The sequence below is a fragment of the Lontra canadensis genome, unplaced genomic scaffold (genome assembly GCF_010015895.1).
Source record: "Lontra canadensis isolate GAN:19392208 unplaced genomic scaffold, GSC_riverotter_1.0 scaffold72, whole genome shotgun sequence".
NCBI classification, from domain to species: Eukaryota; Metazoa; Chordata; class Mammalia; order Carnivora; family Mustelidae; genus Lontra; species Lontra canadensis.
The window spans coordinates 9,729,211-9,752,385 of record NW_022631066.1 but is presented as its reverse complement, the minus strand read 5'-3'; the positions used below and the strand labels follow the sequence as shown (position 1 = coordinate 9,752,385).

The following is a 23,175-nucleotide window of genomic DNA, read 5'->3' as shown; positions in this document are numbered from 1 at the left end:
GTGCGCAAGATCGCACACGCGCTGCGATTCTGGCAGGGCTAGGGTGGGAGGACGCAGTAAAGCTATTCGCCCGCAGTCGGAAAGGAAAGGCGAAACCTTCACGCTGATTGGTGGCGACGCGGGAGGCCGCGGCGGATGGACCGGACGCAGTGGGCGGGCGGGAACGTGAAGTTTCCGCGGTGCCTGATGGGGCTGTTCCGAGGCCCGAAGCTGTTGCCACAGGGAGACCACTCGTTACTGCTGCCGCCTTCTCTGCCGCCTCATGGCGGCCATCGGAGTTCACCTTGGCTGTACATCAGCCTGCGTGGCCGTCTATAAGGTGAGGGACTGGGGGAGCTGGGCTCCAGCCTGAGGGCCCCCCAGTTCTCCGGGTGCGGGGCAAGTCCTTTGGTCTCTTGTGGGGTTGTGAACAGCGTGTCGCCGGCCTAGGAGTGTCTTGCGGAAAGGTATTATTGCGGGGAATCTGGAGCTGAAGGACCGGGCGGACCCAGCCTGGTCCTCCGCAGCTCCTCGGAAAAGGCTGCTGCGCCCTGACTGAGGTCGTGAGGACGCGGGCGCGCTGGGTCCGGGAACGTCCGGGCCGTAAGGGGCCTGCAGGGGGCGGTCCCGGGAACGTCAGGGCCTCTGGAGGCCCAGAGGGATCTCGGGGACGTCGTGGGCACTGGAGGCTCGGAGTTGGGCGGGCCCGGGGACCTCAGGGCAGCAGGAGGTCTGGAGGGTCTCGGACATGAGGGCCGCGGGAGGCCGGGAGAGGGGCGGTTCTGGAGACGTCAGGGCCTCAGGAGGCCGGGAGAGGTCTCGAGGACCTCGTGGGCGCTGGACGCCGGAAGAGGGGCGGTCCCGGGAAATGTCTGGGCAGCAGGGGGCCTGGGAGGTCTCGGGGATGTCAGAGCGGCAGGAGGGCCCGGAGGGGGATGGTCCCCGGGGACCGCAGGGCTGCTGCTGGCCGGGAGGTGGGCCTGAACCTCCCGACCCCGAGGTTTTCAAAGGTTTGCCAGGAAAGGACCTGCTGGTCGAGATCTGGAACTGGAATTGATGATCCCGCGAAGCTCGGGAAGCGAGTTGGTGATGCATGCTCTACTGACTTGACCTTTCTTCAATGAGGGGGCTTAACAAGGAACTGTAGTCCGCTTCTCATCAGTAGGGAGGTGGAAGGAACAATAATAAGGAACTCCCCTATTAGTCTTGCATTTAAATGTCAAGTGATTTGGAAGGAAAAACCAAAGGGATTTAGTGTGCTACCTCATCATATGTAGAAAAAGGAAGAAAGATGTATTTGTCAGGAAAGAAAACTGGAAAGGGTGTTATAAGTCTTATTATTGTATACAGGAAAGTTATTATGTTTGATCCAATTATTGACTAGAGCAGATTGAAAAAATGAGGCGGTTGTTTTTGAAATGTTGACCTTATATAAAATCTAGGAAATTAATAATGGCAATTAAATCTGCAAGTTTAAAGTATTGATACAGTGGTTTTTTTCCTACAGGTATGGCAATGTAAAACTGACCCGCATATGTCTGATGAGACTGTGTGTGTGTGTTTGTGTGTGTCTGTGTGTCTATATCCCCCCCCCAAAAGATTACTAATAGAGTTGTGTATTTTTTTTTCTTTCAGGATGGCCGGGCTGATGTGGTTGCAAATGATGCAGGTGACAGAGTTACTCCAGCTGTTGTTGCTTACACAGAAAATGAAGAGGTACTATTCTCCTCATGTTTGTATTTTGAAATAAGTAAAATTACATGCATTGTAATATGCTGTTCTTTTTCAGGTTGTTGGATTGGCAGCAAAACAGGGTAGAATAAGAAATATTTCAAATACAGTAATGAAAGTAAAGCAGATCCTTGGCAGAAGGTATGGAATAAAATAATACTTTTACATATGGAAATAAAATGTGTTCATACATTCTAAGCATAACGTGAAATGAAACTAGAAACATCAGTTTGTTTTTTTTTGTTGCTTTTTATGATTGAATCATTTCAGAGATTATCCCAGTAGGCTCTTTCTTTTGATGATTAGTGTTGTATTTTCTCAGGGATGGGATTCAGTCAGATACTTGTTTTTTTGCTCAGAGATCTGTTTTTACTGATAAATGCCAATGTTCGTATAGTTTGATAATGTTTCATTTAGAAGTGGTAATTTGGACTTTTCATCTTTTTACATGACAGAGGGAACTTGAAAGATTTTGTGGGAATTTGAAGTCTTTTCTGCACTGTAGCTGACTTTTGCAAAATTTGTTACAATTGGTCATAATTTATATAGAAGCTATTGATTTTCTTTCTCAGGTCCTTTTGTGACACTTTCTGGGAACTAACTTTTCCAGTTGGCTTACAAATTTAATCATTAGAGAAACAGCTTAATTAACATCTTAAGTAAGAATCAGGTTAATCATCTGTTGTATCTTTAATTAACAGATTAAAGAGGCTTGCTTCTCCAGACTTCTGTCTCCTCAAATTATAGATTACCATAATAATTAGGGGTTTTCATTTTCACTGGAGTAGTAATACTTGATACAGTGTTTTTAAATTTTCAAAGTGCTTTCACATCTATTATTTAATCCTCTCAAATCCTTAAAAGATTGGTAAGGCAGGTTTTATTCCTCCCCATTTGTAGATGAGAAAATCAAGACACATAGAAGTTATGGAATTGCTTGGTTAGTGAGGGGGGTGAGCTAGATAGGACTGCAGTTCAGGACTTCTAACTCTTAGCCCCAAGTTCATCTTCCCTTTCTACTTCGTTCAGTTGAGAATTTAAGTATAAAAGCCCCATGTTGATCTTGGGATTTGGGGGTTATGGATAAATCTAATATTTATTTTATACATACAGATATTTTTTGTTATCCCTTACCTGTATTTAGTTAAATTGAACTTGATTTATTTTTTTCCTTAGGGTATTTGTGCAGTAAGTCAAAAATGATATTTTGGACAGAATTTAAATTTTTGTGATGATAAATATACTCCCCTCTCCATTTATGTGTTGACAAAATTGAGTATTGCGCATATTGAAAATAAATCAATTGGTGTCAAAATTTGCAAGTTATAAAATCTCTAAAAAGCTCTAGATGGCTTTGAAGCTATATTCTCTTAAAAGAAGCCGACAGTATGGATTTTTTTCAATTAAACTTTTTATTTTGAGATCATTGTAAATTTACATACTGTTGTAAGAAATAATACAGAGAGACCCAACGTATTAGTGGATTTACCACTTCCTCTGGATGCTAATATCTTGGAAAACTAGAGTACAGTATCACAACTAGGATACTGACATTGATACAGTCAAAATACAGAACATTTCTGTAGATCTAGCTCCTGGGGGCCCTGTTGGATTTTGCTATTTTAGGGCAGATGATCAGAGTAATGATACGGTTGTGTTCTGCCATACCATGCAAAATCTTTGTATTGTCAGGAAGAAATTAAGCTTACTTTTCTGGCCCCCAAAGTTATCTTTTAACAAAGTGCCATGGTGACGGTCAGATGTAATATGTAACCACAGCAGGCTGCTGAGGCCAAGGCTGGTAAAGGATGAGTGCTCTTCAGACCTGCTGTTCCACCATGGTCCTGCTGGCACTTCTCTAGAGTGAACTCTCTTGGCCCAGGTATTCCCACCTTAGCCTACTTACAAGACAGTGGTGATTTTTACAGTTAGACACAGTTGTACCAGGTCTCAGCCTCAGAAGCACTCTCTCTTTTGTGGAGGAGTCAATCCCCTTTTACCAAGCCAGTAATGTCCTTTTGAGCTCTTGGTCCAGTACCTGTCCTGGGCGAACCCTCACGGTTGGGCTTTCTTGGTCTTGGCGTCCTGCCTGTTTGCACCCTACTCACAGGTAGCACCACCTAACTTGCTACCACAGTTATCCTTACGCCTTCCCTGTAACTCTCATTCCCCTATGGCCTTCCAGCCAGAAATGCGGTCCTTGGACCTGGCTTCTCAACAATTAGCCCCGAGAGGGAAGAATCGGCTGGCTCCTGGAAGTACACTGAGAGCACACAGAGCTTCCCCACACCTTCAGACTTGCACCTTGCAGCCCAGGAGCTTCCTGCAGCTAGCCTTCCTTCCCGGTCCACTATGGCCAGTTCCAATAGCAGTGCGGGCATCCGGTGGTCCCGGCAGGAGACGCGAACTCTTCTCTCCATACTAGGCGAGGCAGAGTATATCCAGCGCCTCCAGACTGTGCATCATAATGCGGATGTCTATCAGGCTGTGTCTAAGCGAATGCAGCAGGAAGGCTTCCGCCGCACCGAACGTCAGTGCCGCTCCAAGTTTAAAGTTCTGAAGGCGTTGTATTTAAAGGCGTACGTTGCCCATGCCACGAGTGTGGGTGATCCGCCGCACTGTCCGTTTTATGATACGTTGGATCAGCTTCTCCGAAATCAGATAGTGACTGACCCAGACAACTTAATGGAGGATGCTGCTTGGGCCAAGCACTGTGATCAGAACCTAGTGGCCTCTGACACCCCAGGGGAGGAGGGCACCAGCCTTCTCAGAGCAAAAAGGACTCAGGCAGCAGATCATCAGCCTATCTTGAAAACAGTTAAGGAATCAGATGAGGATTGTCAACTGAGAATCAGTGACCAGATGCGAGAAACCAGTGACCTCGAGGACTCCTGGGATGAATCCTCGGGTGCAGGTAACTCCCAAGCATGTGAAGGATTGGGGTACCAGAGTCACTTGGTTCTAAACAGCAGCATATATTTGGATGGTGTTCTCTTCAACTTTGTCTCCATTTCTGACCCATGCCCTCGGTTTTTTAAGCCTTCTCGTAAGGTAAGGGGCTCCAGGTCTTCAAAAGCAATGACCCTAGGTATATAAAGTATTAGATCTTTTGAAATGTGGAAAAAGTACTCTTTAGAACCAGACTCGATTTGGCATTATTTATAGAGGGTGCATAGGAACGTGAGAATTGAGATTGGGTTGGCGGCTACGTGGAAAGGGGTTCAAGAAGGCAGCGGGGAGGTTTTGGAGGGAAGATAACGGTCGGCAGAAGTGTCCAGACCAAGGCATTGAAACCTTCCCAACCCCTTGTGGAAAGAGGCCTTTCCAGGAACTACCACAGTGTTGTAATTGTCTCTCAGCTCCGCTGCTGGCTCCAAGCATTCCCTTCGCAGGAATGTCCTCTTTGCAACATTGTTGCTTTGTTTTTCAGGGTGCTCTCAAGGGACCCCCAGCTACAGCAGTTCCCACCACCTTTTCAGAGGTGCAGTTGCTCCCTGTCAGAGCAGCCCCATGACCAGACTGGGTGTGTCCAGTGAGCCCAGTCCCTGCGCCAGTACCAGCCGGAACACTCCTGGGGTGGCCTCCACACAGCGGCCTCCGGTCGTCTCCTCCAGAGTTCCTTTTGTTTCTGGTGGGGATAGGCCTTTGACCAGTGAGCCCCCTCCAAGGTGGGCGAGGCGAAGAAGGCGGTCAGTGGCCAGGACTATTGCAGCTGAGTTGGCAGAAAACAGGAGGTTGGCACGAGAACTTTCAAAGCGTGAGGAAGAAAAATTGGACAGGCTGATTGCTATTGGTGAGGAGGCCAGTGCTCAGCAAGACACTGCCAACGAGCTCCGCAGGGATGCCGTGATCGCAGTCAGACGCTTGGCAACGGCAGTGGAAGAGGCCACCGGTGCTTTTCAGCTAGGGCTTGAAAAATTGCTTCAGAGGTTAATTTCAAATACCAAAAGTTAGGAGTTGATTGCAAAAGAGTCTCTTTCCTAAACTGGTAGAAGCCCAGGTCCCACACCTGCCTTTTGGTACCCTGGCTCCTTTTACAGGTCCTTCGGGAAAAAGAGCGGATGAACCATTAATACGCAGGGTGGCAGGAAGATCCACGCTAGTTGCTTTTCCCAAGCTTCTCCACTAATTGAAAGACCTCTTGGATGTGTGAGGAGCGGTCTCCTAGAACACAGATGGAGCCGAGTCCAGAGAGCTAGTTAGCTGTGGCTTTCCCTCTGACGCGAGCAGTTTAGTTTACCTCTACATCAGTTTCCTCATCTGTAAAATGGGGGCTAGGTAATAACTCCTGACCTGCCTACCTCACAGGGTTGTTGTGAGGATCAAATGGCTAATAGATGTGAAAGAGTTTGAAAGTTTAAAAGCACTACACACTATATACATGTAAGTTATTAATGCATCTGACCTTGGCCGAGGTAAGGCTAGGGTGAGGCACATTAGTTGACAAGATACAGAAGTACGGTGTATACCATGACCTCATTGCTTGAATCTTTACTAGTTTAACTTGACTGATTCTTGTAAGATCTTCATTTTTTTAATTCCTCTGTGTAGCTCATTAGGCTAATATAGATCTATGTATTTGTACCTTTATCTCTTACGTTTTCACTGCTGTGTCTGTGACATACCTACGAGTAAGCACTCAGTGGTCAAACCATCGTTCCCTCCATTTTACTAGTTCTCAGTGTCTTACCACTATAAGGATATAATTCAGAATGGACAGGGAGCCACAGTTGTGTGTTACGATTCATATTGATAATCTCTAATGAGGTATTGGCTGTTTTATAAAACATTAAATGTAAGTAAATTCTTTGCATTCCATATCCTTTGGGTCCCTTTTTATGCATAATTACGTGTCTTTAGGTTGGGTATCATTTGAACAACACATGGAAACAATTTATAATCTGTTTTCCAAATGCTTTTAGCTAATTTTAGTTCTTTTCTGTTAGCCTTTTTTCTGTCTCACATGTTACAGAAAGCAAGCCCTGGAAAACTGTCCTAGGGAGTTTTGCAAAATCACTTTTTCTCATACTGTGTAAACAGACGTTCACCTTGTTAATGGCATATGGTGGAAGAGGACAGCTTTGGGAACAATTGAGGATGGTGTGGATAAAGACTGCCTGCAGAGTTAACTGCTTTTAAGCACAAAGCCCTCAACAGACACATCCCCTTCCCTCCCAAAGCATACATACTTCTCTAGGAGATATGAAGGTGTTGAGCCATACTCCAGTTTACTTCAGGAGGAATGCCGTTACTGGCCATCATCAAACTAACTTAAAGCTTTTAAGTGGTTTAGTCAGGACTTTCAGGAGATACAGATAGGAGCCTTGGAATTTAAAAGGCTTTCCTCCGGTCTACAGGCTAAGAATAAATAAATAAACAAAACAAGTGTAGGCATGTTTGAAGATATTTTGTTTTATATTTTGTAGGCTTGGGTGCTTACCTAAAAGCTGGCAATACAGATCCATAGAGAAATAGTCAAAACAATAGTGGGAATATGCCTGGAACCATGAATAGAGGGCAAACGAGCAAGCTGTTCTGATGAGTGGGAGATGAATGTAGAAGGCAGCTGGTGTGGTAGAACACACTGGACTCCAGTTAGAACTGGGTTCTAACCCTGTCACAGTTTGTTACATCAGGCAGATGACTTGCCCTGTTTGCGCCTCAGTTTCTCTAAAAGGAGAGATTTGTACTAGATGACTTTTCTAGTACCTTCCAGTTCTAAAAAAAAATTGTCATAAGTGACATAACAAAAAAAGACGAAGTGAAATTTTAATTGCAGTGTTTTCAGCTACGGCCACATATTGTATGTTTGAATTATTGGTAACAATTGTATTTTAAGGAAGCATTCTGTGATCCTAGTATTTATTAATATTCTCAGCTTAAATAAGCATCACACCATACATAGATTCCTTGCTTTAAAGAAGCATATACTAAGGCAGTGAAATGGGTATATATCTATACATGTGCATTTTCTCAAATCATTTTAGGCCTTTATATGGAGGGATGTGTGTCATTTATAACTGGATAACACTAATGTAGATATGTAGACTTTCTGGAAAACAGGGCAGTACTTGAAGGAGAGTTAGGCCTGTACTATATTAATCTATTAATGGTAGCAAGGTACATAGGCAGGGATTTATTTGAGATAAGAGAAGTGCTAAAGAACAAAAGTGGAGTAAAACTCGGAAGGTAGTATCGTGAAAATCTTTTGGGCGAAATAACCTTCACGTGAGAATAAAACTAAAGTGAAAATTCTTAATGAAATAAACAGAAAAAGAGGCGAAATATTGTTAAAGGGAGGCCCCATGAGTAAGAACAAGCTCAGAAATCCTACCTAAGCTCTAGGCCCAGCCATTCGTAACTGCCCGTCTTTTGGCAGGTCATTTTACCATTCTGTGACTCAGGTTCCTCGCCCACAGAGGGAGAAACGAATGACCCTCCTACCTACCTCACAGGAATGTCGTGAGGGCCAATTGAACAGATGAATGTAAAAACACTTTCAGACACGGAAGGCGCCGTGTTGTGACAATAACGGGGAAGAAGACCCTGGGGCACCTTAGTGCTGCGCGTGCCAGGTCCGACGGCCTGCTGACGGTGCAAGAGACATTTAAGGAAGGACGAGGAAGAGAAAGTGGCGTTGCTTGTAGAGGTGGTGATGCAGTGGTGGGATTAACACTCGGCCACCTAAAGACCATGATGTAAATGAGGTGCTGTGTATGCCAACTTCCCACCGTCCTTTGTGTTTCTGTTAAGTGATTTAATCCTGATGTGGACAAATAAAGTTTTCACTTGTATGTACTTGTGGGTCAGTCCGCTGCTTTCTGGCGATATCCATGACCATGTGTTGTCACGTCCACGCTCTGCTTTCTTTTTCTTTACCAGCTAATCCCCAGGGTCTCGCCTGTATCTGGCTCTAAGAGCTTTCTGTGCTTCCTGTCCTCACACGAGAAGGACCCTCTTTGCAGGGCAGTTGAGAAGTAATTTTCCATTTCTAAAAGTTCTTTAAATTCCATAATACAGGCTTTCCTGGCAAATTACCTTGTCTAAGATAGCTCACAGATAGTTTACAGATAACAGGGTAAATTGTCCTGGTTGACTAAAATTCTCTTCTGAAGAAAACAGCTGTTAAGTGTCATGCTGAAATTACATTGGTGCAAAAAAATTACAAAGGGGAGACTTCATCTTTTTTTCTTACTCTTAAATAGTTGTCCAGGATGTAGTCTAAATACTGGATTATTGGATTTAGAGGAAGGAAGGGAGGGAGGACTGAGGTGAAAGGAATACTAAACTTCGTATTAAAGATCTGGATTCCAGTCCCTTCTGCCATGAATTAACTCTGTGACTTAGGGCAAGTTCCTTACCTGTTTTCCTCCCTATCAAGTTTTAGGTTATAGAGAAGGAAGTATGAGGGATCTTCAAGTGTTCTAGACAGATTTCTGAGCTTCATGAGTCCATCAGAAACCCCTTTTGTCTTCCTCTTGTTTACACAGGTTAGGGTCCTCGGGTGTTCAGTAACTGCAGCAGATAGTCCCTATTCATTTCCAGCTCCTCTTACTAAAACTGATCCCTGGACGGAATAGCTATACCTTGGAAGAAGGGTTAACTGGAAGGGTTTACTTTAATTTCTAGATGAAATAAAGCGAAGGATGAGAGACTCCTATCACTGCTCAAAGGGGCAGGAGTACTTAAATCATTTACCTTCTTACTGGGAGGCAGTTGGTAAAGTGCAAACAGCAGAAGACTGACTAGAGAAGACCCCTTACTAGCTTATAAGTCACTGATTCCCTAAGGACCTCTTTTCTCTAAAATAATACCTGCCGAATTAACCCCACTTAAGTGTTGTGAAGATCAAGTGAGGTAATAATAGGTAAGATTTCTGTAGTCTGCACAAATTGGTATTTTGAGCAACATTACACCCATTGTTACTTTTTTCATTTCCATACACATTTATTTACTACTTAATTTGTATAGGACATTATAGATTTATGTACCTGCAGTATATCGCACCTTTCCATTTACAACGTGTGTACTTTTGCTCAATTTTTTTGACGTTGCATGTTGATTTATCTTCAGAAGCCAAGAAACAAAGATGGTGCTAGGTGTTCCGGTTTGCCCTTACTTTGAAATATTTTCTTGCCCTTTTCATCTCAGGGATTGGGTCTTCAAGATCATAGCTGAGAGAGTATATGACATAAAATCACTGATATTATGAAAAATTACCCCGAATGTATAGCATCTGTTAATAGCAAGATCAGAACAAATAAGAGCTATTTACTTTCAGATGTAAAGATTAACACTTTAATAGAATCATTAACCGTTATAAATACTATATCCATTTAATCCTATCCTCTATATCATGATTTGTTAATATTAGGCAACTTAATAATTGCTTGTATTTTTATATTTGTTTAGTGGTATGGAAAAATATAATCTTTAAATATTACACATCAACAATACTGATTTTAATATTTATCTTTATCTTTATGGACAGCTCTGATGATCCACAGGCTCAGCAATACATCAAGGAAAGTAAATGTTTAGTGAGTATGGTTCCATTATTACCTCTCTATTACACGAAGTAATTGCCAAAGTCATAACCTATAATATTATTTTGAAATTCTGTATTTTTATTAAAATTATTCCTCATCTAACACACTTAACAATTTCCTTGATAGGTCATTGAAAAAAATGGAAAGTTACGATACGAAGTAGATACTGGAGAAGGAACAAAGTTTGTTAACCCAGAAGATGTTGCCAGACTGATATTTAGTAAGATGAAAGGTATTGAGCAAAAGATCTTTTAAAAGTTGACCTTAGAAAAAAGTTAGAGGTGTTTCTTGATCTGGAGAGAAGCAGGGTGATGGAACGGATGAAGGAGACCTAACACTAGATCTGTCTGGGCCACTACCCAGCCGCGTGTGACCTTGATTAACGACTTCCTTTCCCGACTTCGGTTGTCTTAGAAGTAACGTTATGGATGGGGCCAGGTTAGCATTTTCACAGCTTCTTAAAGTGAAGTGACCAAATAAGGTTGGTGAAGAATGAACATTTTATCTCAAGATTTAGATCAACATTTAGCTCAAGATTAACAGTGCTCCTTGAACAGTTATTTAGGCAGATGAAGCAGGTCTGGCTTACCACCACTTCTGACGAAGGCTCGAAGCTGAGTGGCATGCTGTGGAACAGTTTGGAAAATTCAGGAGTACAGTATTTATAAGGCTCACTTCAGCTCTGGAATTACCTTATAAATTTTTGGGATGGAAGGCACCTTTTTAATGTGTTGAACTAATATGCTGCTTGTCTTCACACTCATGGATTAGCAGCTCGTTCTTAATGGAACCAGGCTAATTTGGGAGATAGTTGCCATTTTTGAAGCCTAAGAGCCAGGCTTTTTGGAAAGTACCTAGTTCCATGTCCACAAACTTTCAAAACCACAGAAAGTTCTGCATGATTTAAGAGAGCAAGGGAAGAAAATGAGTGGGGTGGGCAGTCAGGTGAATTGGAAAATCTTTACAGTGAGAAGGTCTTTGGCACAAATTAGTAAACTGCAGTGTCGTGATTTTTTTTTTTTTTTGTCATTGGAATTTATTATTATATTTTTTTGTACACAGAAACAGCACATTCTGTACTGGGCTCAGATGCAAATGATGTAGTTATTACTGTTCCATTTGATTTTGGAGAAAAGCAAAAAAATGCTCTCGGGTAAGTTTATCTTATTTGCTTAAAGGAAATATAGATTTCATATCATAATGTAGTAAAAGGTAAAATTGTATTTGAAAATACCTTTGGCGATAAAATTGTATTTGTAAATAGATGATTATAAGTTACATATATAAATAATATGGTAGAAAGTCTAGTAATGATCATTAATATTTCCTGTCTTTTATGAAATGCCAAAAGAACATAAAATTAGATGTACCTTATTAATTGTTTCAATTGGAAATGTTTTTAATTACCAGGTTAAGTGGTTTATGTGGTAATTATATAAAAATACACAGTTTTTTGCAATGAAAATATTTGCAATAATTTCTTCACCTTAGATCTTTACATCTAAGTTGGGGGGGCGCCTGGGTAGCTCAGTCAGTTAAATGTCTGCCTTTAGCTCAGGTCATGATCCCGAGGTCCTGGGATTGAGCCCCACATCGGGCTCCCTGTTCCGCAAGGAATCTGCTTCTCCTGGTCCCTCTGCTCCTCTTGCTCACTCTCTCTCTCTGTGTCAAATAAAAAAATCTTAAAAAAAAAAAAAAAAAAAAAAGCTTTTTCCGCCATCTTGGGGCCTGTCGAGGCCTGCTGGGAACAGGACTCCTCTAAAACGCCGAATAATGTCTGGAAGGCTGTGGTCCAAGGCCATTTTTGCTGGCTATAAGCGGGGTCTCCGCAACCAGAGGGACCACACAGCTCTTCTTAAAATCGAAGGTGTATATGCTCGAGATGAAACGGAATTCTATCTAGGCAAGAGATGTGCTTACGTGTACAAAGCAAAGAACAACACAGTGACTCCTGGTGGCAAACCAAACAAAACCAGAGTAATCTGGGGAAAAGTAACTCGTGCTCATGGAAATAGCGGCATGGTTCGTGCCAAATTCCGAAGCAACCTTCCTGCTAAAGCCATTGGCCACAGAATCCGTGTGATGCTGTACCCCTCAAGGATTTAAATTGAATGAAAAGTAAATAAAGGTGTAGATTTAAAAAAAAAAAAAAAAGTTGGGTTTAGTTTTTAGTTTTTATGGGTCATTATTCAGGTATAATTGGCAACCATGCATGCCTTTGCCTTGAGGATAGAGTCTCATGTGGGACTTCAGCAAGCATCTGAGTTGCTTCTGGGACAGATAATTGCGTTATTTACTTGGACTTTAAAACTTTGACCCTAAGTTAAAGAAACTGGAGAGTTCCAAAATGTATTATAAATTTGTTTATTAATTTATGTAGCTTTATTAAGTTATAATTAATTACATTATTAATTAAATTAAATTTGTTTATTATTAAACTCTAAAGTTTATAAGCATAGGCATTTTTGAGAGCTTTCCTTTTCCTTACTTCATATATGCACACATTATTTTCTTTGTTAAGAAAATACTTGAACATGTTGTATTGATGAACATGTTGATATTAAATTTATTGAACGCAAATCATCCACAGGGAAGCAGCTAGAGCTGCTGGGTTTAATGTTTTGCGCTTAATCCATGAACCATCTGCAGCTCTTCTGGCTTATGGAATTGGACAAGACTGCCCCACTGGAAAAAGGTAAAAACCATATTTGCAGCTTTAAGGTTTTCAGTGCAGAAAATATTTTAGATTACTACATTTCTATCAGTAGGGATTATTATATAAATAAAGCCTTTATGAATAAAAAGATCCTGAAACTGCATTGGAGATTTTCAAATAGATAAGAAAGACGTCCTAGGAGAGCAGAAAAAGGACATAACGAGAGGGAAGACTGAGCTTTCCTATCCTTCTCTTATCACTCATGTTATCTTTATTGGAGAAAGCTTTGAAATTTACAAGCCCGACCAAATTCTAGCTCAGGCTAGGGCACTGTTAATTTTTCCATCAATTCCAATTATTAAACATGTTTAGAAACTGAGTACTTTTACATACATTTTTCTTGGCAGGAGATGGGGAGAGTCCAGCATAAGATTTGAGATGTCTTTTAGTAATAAAATAGTAAGACATACTCCTAATTTAGTTGTCAAAACTTGTCTTAATAGAACGGACACGGGCACCTTTAGGGAGGGAGATTAATACAGATGTGCCAATTTTCCCTAGTTGTTTCACCTTACTCATATTTCACAGCTAGAAAAACTAATATGTTTAAATCAGTAAGAAAACAGTTTTAGGTGAACTAGATAATCATAGAATATCAGAAATTAGCTTCTAGTTTTACATATGTTTGATTTTTATAGAACGTGTTATTATAGTAGTTACTTGGTCAATATTAGCACATAAAATTTCTATATTTAATTCTCTTACGATTTGTTATAATCACAGATCTCTGCTTGGAAAGGTTAGTATCTTGCACTGTATATTAATTATACTAGAATTAAAAAAGAAAAGAAAATTTAGTATCTTGAACTCTGGTTACTCAGAAAAATCAAATTTTACTAGTACAACTAAGTAAAAACAAACTTTGACTTTGAATCAGAAGATATGGGCTATGGGTTCTAGGTTTAATTCAGCACTAAGTGATGACCATGGACAACTAAGTTGACTCGTGTGAGATTTTCAGTTTCCTTATTATGATTAGGGATTAAACTAAGTTAACTTCTGATGTCCAACCTACCTTTAAAACGGTGTGATTCTCTCATAACTTACTCATGTTATGTTTCTTTTAAGCAATATTTTGGTGTTTAAACTTGGAGGAACATCCTTATCTGTCAGTGTCATGGAAGTGAACAGTGGAATATACCGTGTTCTTTCAACGAACACTGATGGTAACATCGGAGGTACACATTTCACAGAAACCTTAGCACAGTACCTAGCTTCGGAGTTTCAGAGGTGAGTATTAATGGACTTGATGATGGTTTTTTGGTTTTTTTTTTTAAAGATTTTATTTATTTATTTGACAGACAGAGATCACACTTCAGGCAGAGAGGCAGGCAGAGAGAGACGGAGAAGCAGGCTCCCCACTGTGCAGAGAGCCCGACGCGGGACTCGATCCCAGGATCATGACCTGAGCGGAAGGCAGAGGCTTTAACCCACTGAGCCACCCAGGCGCCCTAGATGATGTTTTGATTGAAGTTTCTCTTCAGGGTTTTTGTTTTGTTTTTTTCTGTTTTAAATTGCACTGCTTTGAAGGAGGACCTATTTTTCGTTTTTATTTTCCAGTGCGCTGGATATTTTCATGTCGGTGTTATCCTGTGCTCTCCCAGCATTTGCAGGGAAGCAGAGGCCAAGCTGCGCAGCACAGTGTGCTCAGAGTTTTCACTTAGTGCGAGGGCCCACCAGATGTTGAATGGTGTGAACTTGGGTCTCCAAGTTCAAATTCTTAATTCCTCAGGGGCTCCTGAGTGGCTCAGTTGGTTAAGTGACTGCCTTAGGCTCAGGTCATGATCCCGGGGTGGGGAGCCTGCTTCACCCCCTCTCTCCGCTGCTCCTCCCCCTGCTTGTGCTCTCCCTCTTGCTCTCTGTCAAATAAACAAATAAAATCTTTAAAAAAAAAAATTCTTAATTCCTCAGGTGCTTCTGTTATGTCTAGATAAAGGAGGGTACAGGCACTGAGGTAAATATGTGTAATATTAGTGATGGACAGTGGTTCAAATGCCACAAGCTTGACTCCAGAGTTCATGCTCTCTGTACCTTCTAAACAAATTTGAAAAGGTTAGAGCTGATAAAGAATACATTACGTCATGGTCACATCCTAGTGAATTAGTGTCTTTGGAGTGTTTATTTAATTACTAACCTGCTGTCACAAGGAATATTTCAGTTTTGTTCCTGGGTGTAATTATTCCATTCAAAATCATGAGCCAAATAAATAAAGCTTATATTTTAGACATTGTCACTCTTAAAAAAAAATTTGGGGGTGGGGGCAAAAACAGTATTTTCATCAGTTTGACTAAACTGCGTAAAAAAACATCTTGAAAAAGAGGTAGGTTCTCACTTGTTTCATAAAGACCTATACTGCTTTTTGTTATGAAGGTGCTTCAACTCCAGGGTAAGACGTTGTTCATTTGACTACCAGTTCCAGTTATTATACATGTTTAGAGACAGAGCGAAGTAATTTTAACAATTACCTTGTGTTGGGGATAGAGAAATGGTAATTTTACATATTTTATATGTGTCAAATTTCTTTAAAGAAGCCCTTTTAGGGGCACCTGGGTGGCTCAGTCAGTTAAGCGTCTGCCTTCAGGTCGTGATCCCAGAATCCTGGGATCGAACCCCATGATTGGTGGGGAAGCCTGCTTCTCTCTCTCACTCTCCCTGCTGGTGCGCTCTCTCTTGTGCTCTCTCTCTGTCGAATAAATAAATAAAATCTTAGGGGGAAAAAAAAAACCCTTTTAGTTTTTTGGGGTTTTTTTAAGTGCTGGACCGATCATTTTATACCATTAAACTGTGATTGTGCTGCATTTATAAACGGAGAGAGATAAGAGACTTGACCTGGTCACAATAGATCTCCGTCACCCTCTTGTTTATCGCTTCTGCCAAAAGATGGTAGCTACTCTACTTCTTCAAAGGACAGTCTGTTATTATGGTCACAGAATTTAGCAATTCCAAGTATCAAAAATACTCATTTCTTTTTCTTGAGGAGACTCTTAATTGCAAAGAATTTATTCAGACATTTTGAAGGGTTTTAAAGCTAGTTACTAAAATCTGATATTAATATGAATTTATGATATTGTTATACTAGTAGGCATTATCCAGATTTGAGTTTTTATAAATTCTAATGTATAGAATCTAATAATTAGAATTTATATATAAATGGCCTAGGGATTTTTAAGCTCCAAAGACTGTATTTTTGATTTAGATCCTTCAAACATGACGTGAGAGGGAATGCCCGAGCCATGATGAAGTTGATGAACAGTGCTGACACTGCAAAGCATTCTTTGTCAACCTTGGGAAGTGCCAATTGTTTCCTTGACTCACTGTATGAAGGTCAAGATTTTGACTGCAACGTGTCCAGGTAAAACTGAAATTCAAAAAACCTAAAAAATTCCAAAGACTTTTTTTTAGGTGTAATTTTCTCACTTAGGGCTTTTTGTTTGTTCTTTTGAGATTTATTAGCCATCGGTAAAGGAAGAGCTTTCTTGTCTTTATTCTAAAGTCGAGTTCTTGTTAGACTAAGTAACTGCTCCAAAGCTACTGACCTCAGTCGTGATTGCTTGCCATGTTACCGACCGCTACGAAAAACAGTGTGTGAAAAAGGAATCCTAGATCTTTGAAAGAAAGGCTTGTTGTTGGTTAAGTTTATGTGAGCTGCACGTGTTTCAACAGTACTTAGTCAAACTAAATAGTTAACACAGTGTGGCAGGCTGTAGTCTAAATAGTAATGTATATTAACTCATCAAATCCCCATAACAACCCAATGAGGTAAGTAGGATTCTTTTCTTTATTTTACACACAAGGAAGCAGAACCAGAGAAGTTTCATTCTTGCCCAGGATTACGGGGTAAATATGTGTAATATTAGTGATGGACAGTGGTTCAAACGCCACAAGCTTGACTCCAGAGTTCATGCTCTCTGTCACCAAAGATTCATGTTTGTCTTGGTTTTGTTGCCTCTGTCATCCGTTGTCAGCATTTTATTATTATTTTTTTTAATATTTTATTTATTTTTTTTGACAGAGAGAGAGAGAGCATCATAAGTAGGCAGAGAGGCAGGCAGAGAGAGAGGGGGAAGCAGGATCTCCGCCGAGCAGAGAGCCCAAAGCGGGACTCTATCCCAGGACTCTGAGATCATGATCTGAGCTGAAGGCAGAGGTTTAACCCACTGAGCCACTCAGGCACCCCCGTTGTCAGCATTTTAAATTTTGTTAGTGTTTACTTAGTAAACACAGGTTTCATTTGCATAAAGTTATTTTAAATTTCCTAATCTTTTACATAATCCAAAATGTTGGTTACAGGTGATTACACCTGTACTCAGAGAGTCCAAAGGGAGGACATTGCCCTCTCATTTTGCCTTGCATATTATTAACGCTAATAATAGCTACCAGTGGTTCGCTGTTTAAACCTCCCAACAACCTAACAGGTGACTTGGAAACATAATAATAATTTCCAGAATTACAGTATTATTTTTAGGATTCTACTGACTATATTTGGTTAAATTCACTCTTCATTTGGTCTTTATAGTTTAGCTTCCTTATTTCCCAGGGCTTTCCTGAAGACTCTAGCTCTGTGTCCCCAATACAATAGACACTAGCCACCTATGGCTATTTAAATTGTACTTAATTAGAAATAAATAACATAAAAAATTCAATTTCTCAGCACTAGCCACAGTTCAAGTGCTCAATAGTCTCAGAAGCCTGGTGGCTCACAGAAAATTCTGTTAGCACTGCTAGCTCTTTTAAGAGAGATTTCAGACTATGACCCAAAAGGTTGAAAGGTGTTAAATTGAAATCTCTTTGTGGGCAGAGTGTTGTGTATTTTTTCTGTTTCTAGAATTCCTAACTTAATGGTGAGTTTGTCCAAGTACTCAGTATATGCTTGCGTATTATTGCTTGGTTATCAGGAATGAAATAGAATTTGTAATTTTTCATTAAGGAAATTTTGCCTTTATCACAAAGATTTCAACTATAAGGTATATATAGATAGTACAAATAATTTTAAAAATCAGTCATCTGCATTTAAGTTTAGTGTGAAGTTAGGGAATACATTTTTCATAATCATAGGTCTTAAAATTATGTGTTAGCATTCAGGCTTCTCAGAGTAAGAGAACTAAACATGTACAGCATAGTCTCAGATTATAAAGAAAAAATGAGAAATAATTTTTGAAACCTTTAATGTATAAAAATAGCGAAAGCTTCTAAATGGAGTTTGAATTTGAATCTATGGCTTTGCTGGAAATACCATATACTGAGTATTTATTTTTAGGTTTTTTTGAAAGCTTTTGCAAGTAAGCCATGGATAAGAATCTTCTGAATTTGACATTGAATGTCTTCATACATTTGTAGGTGAATAACTTAGGTGTCCTCTCCCCACCATGGTATTACACTGTTAGGTGTTTAATATCTTGTTCTGATCATAAACCTATCTTTAAGAGAACCATTATTCTAGGTTTGGGCATTACTCTTCACAAGAAAAATTGTCTTAATTGTACTAAGCCTTTTTTCTATGTCTTTTCCTGTACAGAGCAAGATTTGAACTTCTCTGTTCTCCACTTTTTAATAAATGTATAGAAGCAATCAGAGGACTCTTAGAACAAACTGGATTTACAGCAGATGATATCAACAAGGTAATACTTCTATATTTTTATTTTAGGAGTAGTATCAGTCTTGGAATTCAGCCCCTTTTATTGAAATAATATTTTTATTAATTTAAATGTTTTCTGAGATTGTGTTAAAGAATAAGGAAAATTGAATTTTTTAATACTGGCTCTAGTTTCCTAACAAAAAAGAATAGTTTCTTTCCAGTATATTTTTTGAGATGTGAACAAAAGCTGATGGATACTTATATGTTTACTATGTGCAAAGCACTATTTCTAAGTATTTTACATGAATTAACTCATTGAATACTCACCAACAACTCTATGAGGCAGCTGCTTTTATCTGTCCCCATTTTATGAGTGAACACACCAAGGTACAGAAAAAATGAGTAAAATTTCCTGGCAATCGTGTGGTTAGCAGTAGAGCCAGGATTTAACTACCTGTAGGTCCCGAGTCTGCTCTTAACCGGTACACCATTCTGCTTCTCTTTGCTCATGTAGCAAAGTATTTTGAGACTTTTCAAGAATATTCAAATTATTAATGTTTTCCTTTTTCCCCCCAAAATTATTTCTACTCCTTAAACTGTATATTTTTTTATTGTTAGAATAATCATAAGTAGTCATGAAAGAAAATTCAGGAAAAACCAAAAGGCAAGTACTTTACAAAATACAAATCAGTATTTTGTAACATTTCTAACTGATCCAATCTGTACATACAATTTTGAATTGTATTTTTTATATAATAATATAACCAATTCCTTTCCCCTTATTACTGTATAATGTTCTTAAACACAATTTAAAATACATTCTTAGTGTCCTAGGAAAGGAAAGCCACCACAGATTATTTCATTCTGTTGTGTTCTATTGGGGACACTAAGTTGGGTTTCTCTTTCTACTAAACAGTGAAGCCCATCTTTGGACATCAGTTTTTACCATATTTGGGATGGATTCCCATTGTAAAATTATTGGTTTGAAGAGTATAAATAGCATTAGACTATTTTTACCTTCAATTACTTTTTTCTTTTTTTAAGATTTAATTTATTTATTTGACAGAGACAGTGAGAGAGGGAACACAAGCAGTGGGATAGAAGAGGGAGAACCAGGCTTCTGCTGAACAGGGAGCCCAATGTGGGGCTCCATCCCAGGACCCTCTGATCATGACCTGACCCAAAGACAGACACTTAATGACTGAGCCACCCAGACACCCCCTCTTCCATTACTTTCTAAAAGAGTTACACTAATACTATATCAGCAATACCTAAAGATATGCATTTTACCTTGCCAACTCTGAGTCTTATCATTCAAAGATAAATTTTCCATTAAATTGTTGAATATTGATATTTTTGTATTTTATTGGTAGAGGATTAGCTCTTAAATATTTATTTAATCTTGTATTTCCTTCTGTGTAACTAATTATTTCATATTCTTTGACTATCTAATGATTTACATCTTAGTATTAAAAAAAATTTTTTTGTACAGATGTTTTACATAATGAGTATATTAACTGTAATTTACTGCAATCTTCTAAGGCATGTAGTTTACTGTTTACTTTTGGTCCTCTCAGGGAAGGGGAGGGTACTTGACATACAGAAATTTCCTTTATTTATTTAAATCTATTGGTCTGTCACTCTGATTTCTTCAGCTGCTTCTAAGTATAAATTCCATCTCTGTTCAGATGTATGACAGACATTTAATGCTGTTTTCTTTTAAATTATCTATGGTTTGAAAGTTTTTATATTTTAACTATTTGGTGTACACTATACAGTGGAAATTGGGGAATTTTTGTTTTTGGGTGGTTTTCTTTGCAGTTTCATTCAAGAAGTTTTGTTTTGTTTTTTTTTTTTTGAGTTTTTTTTAACATGTATAATATGCCAGGCATTGTGTTCAATGTTTGAGGGCTGGGGGTGGATCATGGAGAATGAGATGTGGTATAATGGTAGCGAGGCTGTGGTGGGAAGTGAATGGCTTTGGAGACAGACCCACCTGAACTGGAAGGCTCATGGCCAGTAGTTCCAGAGTAGACTTAATTGCAAATCACTTAATTTCCTGAGCCTTCTTTAACTCTTCTTATTAGGAGGGTGAAAATACTTACCTTGTAAGTGAGTATTATAACTTATTCTACAGGGTTGTTAGTTACAAGGATGAAGTGAAATGTCATGTGTAGCACAAGTAAGTTCTCTACCTTCATTAACTGGTCATAGAGCCCTGACATTTAGATATCACAAGTGGTAAAATTCTCAATTGCTTGAATTTGGTCAAATATATTCTTTCTTTCTTTCTTTTTTTAAAGATTTTATTTGGGGCGCTTGGGTGGCTCAGTGGGTTAAAGCCTCTGCCTGCCTCTCTGCCTACTTGTGATCTCTGTCTGTCAAATAAATAAATAAAATCTTTAAAAAAAAAAGATTTTATTTATTTATTTGACAGATAGAGATCACAAGCAGGCAGAGAAAGAGGAGGAAGCAGACTCCCTGCTGTGCAGAGAGCCCGATGCGGGGCTCGATCCCAGGACCCTGGGACCATGACCCAAGCCGAAGGCAGAGGCTTTAACCCACAGAGCCACCTAGGCGCCCCTAGGTCAAATATATTCTTAGGATTAAGAATGTTGTTAAAGATTCACTCCCCAGATATTTCTAAAGTACAGACTTTTGAGAACTTAAAAACAGAGTTGTCTTTGTAGTTTGTTGACCTTCTTACAGTAACAAGCCCCAGATCTCAGTGGTTTTCTCCAGCAGACAATCTTCTCATTTTTCATGTGGGCTGCTGAAGGTGGCTATAGGTCTCTTGGCTCTGGCTCTCTTCTCCCTGCTTCCCCTTTTAGGACCCAGGCTAAAGGAGCAGCTCTCTCTGGGACATGCATTTCTCATGGCAGAGGGGAAAGGAGGAGAGAGCTTGCAAGAACATGCATGGCTTTAAAAAGTTTGCGCCTCAATACGGTGTGCTTCAGTGCACATACATGCCGTTGGCCAAAACTAGACACAGGGCCAGGCCTGACAGTGGGGCCGGGGAATCTGCTGCATCTCAGAGAGGCACAGTCAGGCCAGCGGCCATGGGTGGCGATGTGTAATTCTCTTACAGGGAAGGAGGAGGGAATAATTGGACTTTGACTTGCCTTAAAACGTTTAATCCACGCAACAGCACCATGAGGTATGCACCATGATCTTCATCTTCAGGTGAGGAAACGAAGAGATTTCCAAAGAAGGGAAGTGCATTAGCGGTGGAGCTGGGGCTGGTGCTCGGGCAGTCTGCTCTGCAAGCCAGGCTCTTTCTTCACCCATGTCTGTGCCCACTGCCTTTCTCACCTTAATATCTGGACTTGTTTTTTTCCAGAAAAATCCTCTGATCTCTTGCTCAAGAAGGACATGTCTGGTTTCTGGCCTTCAGAGAGCAGGAGCGTCACCATTCCTATTCCTTAATATGCACACTTGCCCTTATTCCACCTGCTTTCGGCACCATGCCTGCTCCCCCGGTGCTGTAGTGTCGTGCCTACATCCCATAACTGGTCCAGAACTCCAGCCCTGAGTGTGGGAGAAGGTGCTGGTAGCCCCCTGTCTGGGTGAGGGGAGGGCTTTGGGGAGTCCAGTCACTCCATGTATCCTGTCAGTCACCCTGCTTTCATGTCTCTGCTTTAGCCTCCCTTCTGTGGGCCTTGGTGCTTCCAAGGCCTGGGCCACACTGGGATTCTGTACGTCAGACCACCTTGCTTCCTCCTTGGTTATCTCTGACTTCATCTGCTTTAAGACAGTTACCTCTCTTTCCCAACTTCCAGAATTGTTGAAATCTCAAACTCAAGATCTCATTCCCATTTATTTTGCCCTTGTGCACTTATGTCTTAAATTTCTTTACTGTCATTTTAGTGGGCTTTTGGAAGAACACATAGATAAGTTGATGTGATTAATCCCTCTATTTTAACCAAGCTCCCAGGCTCTACAGCTGCAATTTTAAAAAGCTGCACAGTATTTGATTATATTGACATACCATAATTTATAAAATCAATTCTTTATTTTAGTTGTAGAAGTTATTTTGGTTTTATAAAAAGCAGTCTTTGAGGCTTTGTGAACATCCTTAACTTCCTTAGGATAAAATATAGGAGTAAATCCCAAATTTTAAAACTTTTAATATTAATTATTAAGTAATTATTAATATTTATTGCCATATTGCTCACCAGAAAACAATTTACTTTCTGAATAGGTATTATTCAGGTAATCATTATTAACATAGCAATTTTAAAAAATTCTCTTTATTCATACTTCTTTTTCAAGAGAGCTTTAGAATTATTATAATTTTGTTAGTTTCGTTAAGACTGTAAAATAATTTGGGATGGTGTAGGAACTTTACAGTATATTGTTTTCCTGACCAAGAAGTTGATATCTCTCTGTTCAGATATTCTTTAGTACTTTCAGTTACATGTTTTCTTAGTAGTTACATTAAATTATTGCTATATTTGCTGTCAGATTTATGGCTATTGTGAATGAGATGTTATTTATACTTTTATTTTTCCAGTTTGTTTCCACTGATAAATGGAATACTTACTGGATTTTGCTTATTTATCTAATATTTTGCCACTCTTTAAAAAGATTTTATTTATTTATCTGAGAGAGAGAGAGAGCATGAG

General features: G+C 39.9%; 3 protein-coding genes across 4 annotated transcripts in view; all 3 read left to right on the top strand.

The window, feature by feature from the left end:
* Positions 1 to 140: 140 nt before the first annotated feature.
* The window catches only part of HSPA14 (heat shock protein family A (Hsp70) member 14), a 39,562-nt gene continuing 16,527 nt past the window's right edge, over positions 141 to 23,175 (top strand). Inside the window, exons 1-10 of one of the 2 annotated variants that reach the window (XM_032880937.1) lie at positions 141 to 319; positions 1,615 to 1,695; positions 1,769 to 1,851; positions 10,202 to 10,250; positions 10,386 to 10,491; positions 11,322 to 11,412; positions 12,850 to 12,954; positions 14,044 to 14,205; positions 16,172 to 16,327; positions 18,491 to 18,593. In XM_032880937.1, the coding sequence (XP_032736828.1) occupies positions 263 to 319; positions 1,615 to 1,695; positions 1,769 to 1,851; positions 10,202 to 10,250; positions 10,386 to 10,491; positions 11,322 to 11,412; positions 12,850 to 12,954; positions 14,044 to 14,205; positions 16,172 to 16,327; positions 18,491 to 18,593 (993 nt within the window). In that variant the 5' untranslated portion in view covers positions 141 to 262. The remainder of the gene's footprint in view (positions 320 to 1,614; positions 1,696 to 1,768; positions 1,852 to 10,201; positions 10,251 to 10,385; positions 10,492 to 11,321; positions 11,413 to 12,849; positions 12,955 to 14,043; positions 14,206 to 16,171; positions 16,328 to 18,490; positions 18,594 to 23,175) is intronic. The other variant, XM_032880936.1, reaches the window with a different exon arrangement.
* Positions 3,932 to 8,508, top strand: LOC116881247 (zinc finger and SCAN domain-containing protein 20-like). Its single transcript, XM_032880938.1, has 2 exons — positions 3,932 to 4,624; positions 5,141 to 8,508. The coding sequence occupies exons 1-2, from the start codon at positions 4,063 to 4,065 to the stop codon at positions 5,662 to 5,664; spliced, it is 1,086 nt and encodes a 361-aa protein (XP_032736829.1). The 5' UTR covers positions 3,932 to 4,062; the 3' UTR covers positions 5,665 to 8,508.
* On the top strand, positions 11,972 to 12,413 carry LOC116881248 (60S ribosomal protein L35a-like). The gene has a single exon (XM_032880939.1). The coding sequence runs from the start codon at positions 12,033 to 12,035 to the stop codon at positions 12,363 to 12,365; it is 333 nt and encodes a 110-aa protein (XP_032736830.1). The 5' UTR covers positions 11,972 to 12,032; the 3' UTR covers positions 12,366 to 12,413.

Coding starts and splice junctions, on each gene's coding strand:
- LOC116881248 (XM_032880939.1), top strand. CDS start 12,033: ATGTCTGGAAGGCTGTGGTCCAAGGCCATTTTTGCTGGCTATAAGCGG.
- LOC116881247 (XM_032880938.1), top strand. CDS start 4,063: ATGGCCAGTTCCAATAGCAGTGCGGGCATCCGGTGGTCCCGGCAGGAG. Junction 4,625..5,140: donor GGATGAATCCTCGGGTGCAG/GTAACTCCCAAG, acceptor TTTGTTTTTCAG/GGTGCTCTCAAGGGACCCCC.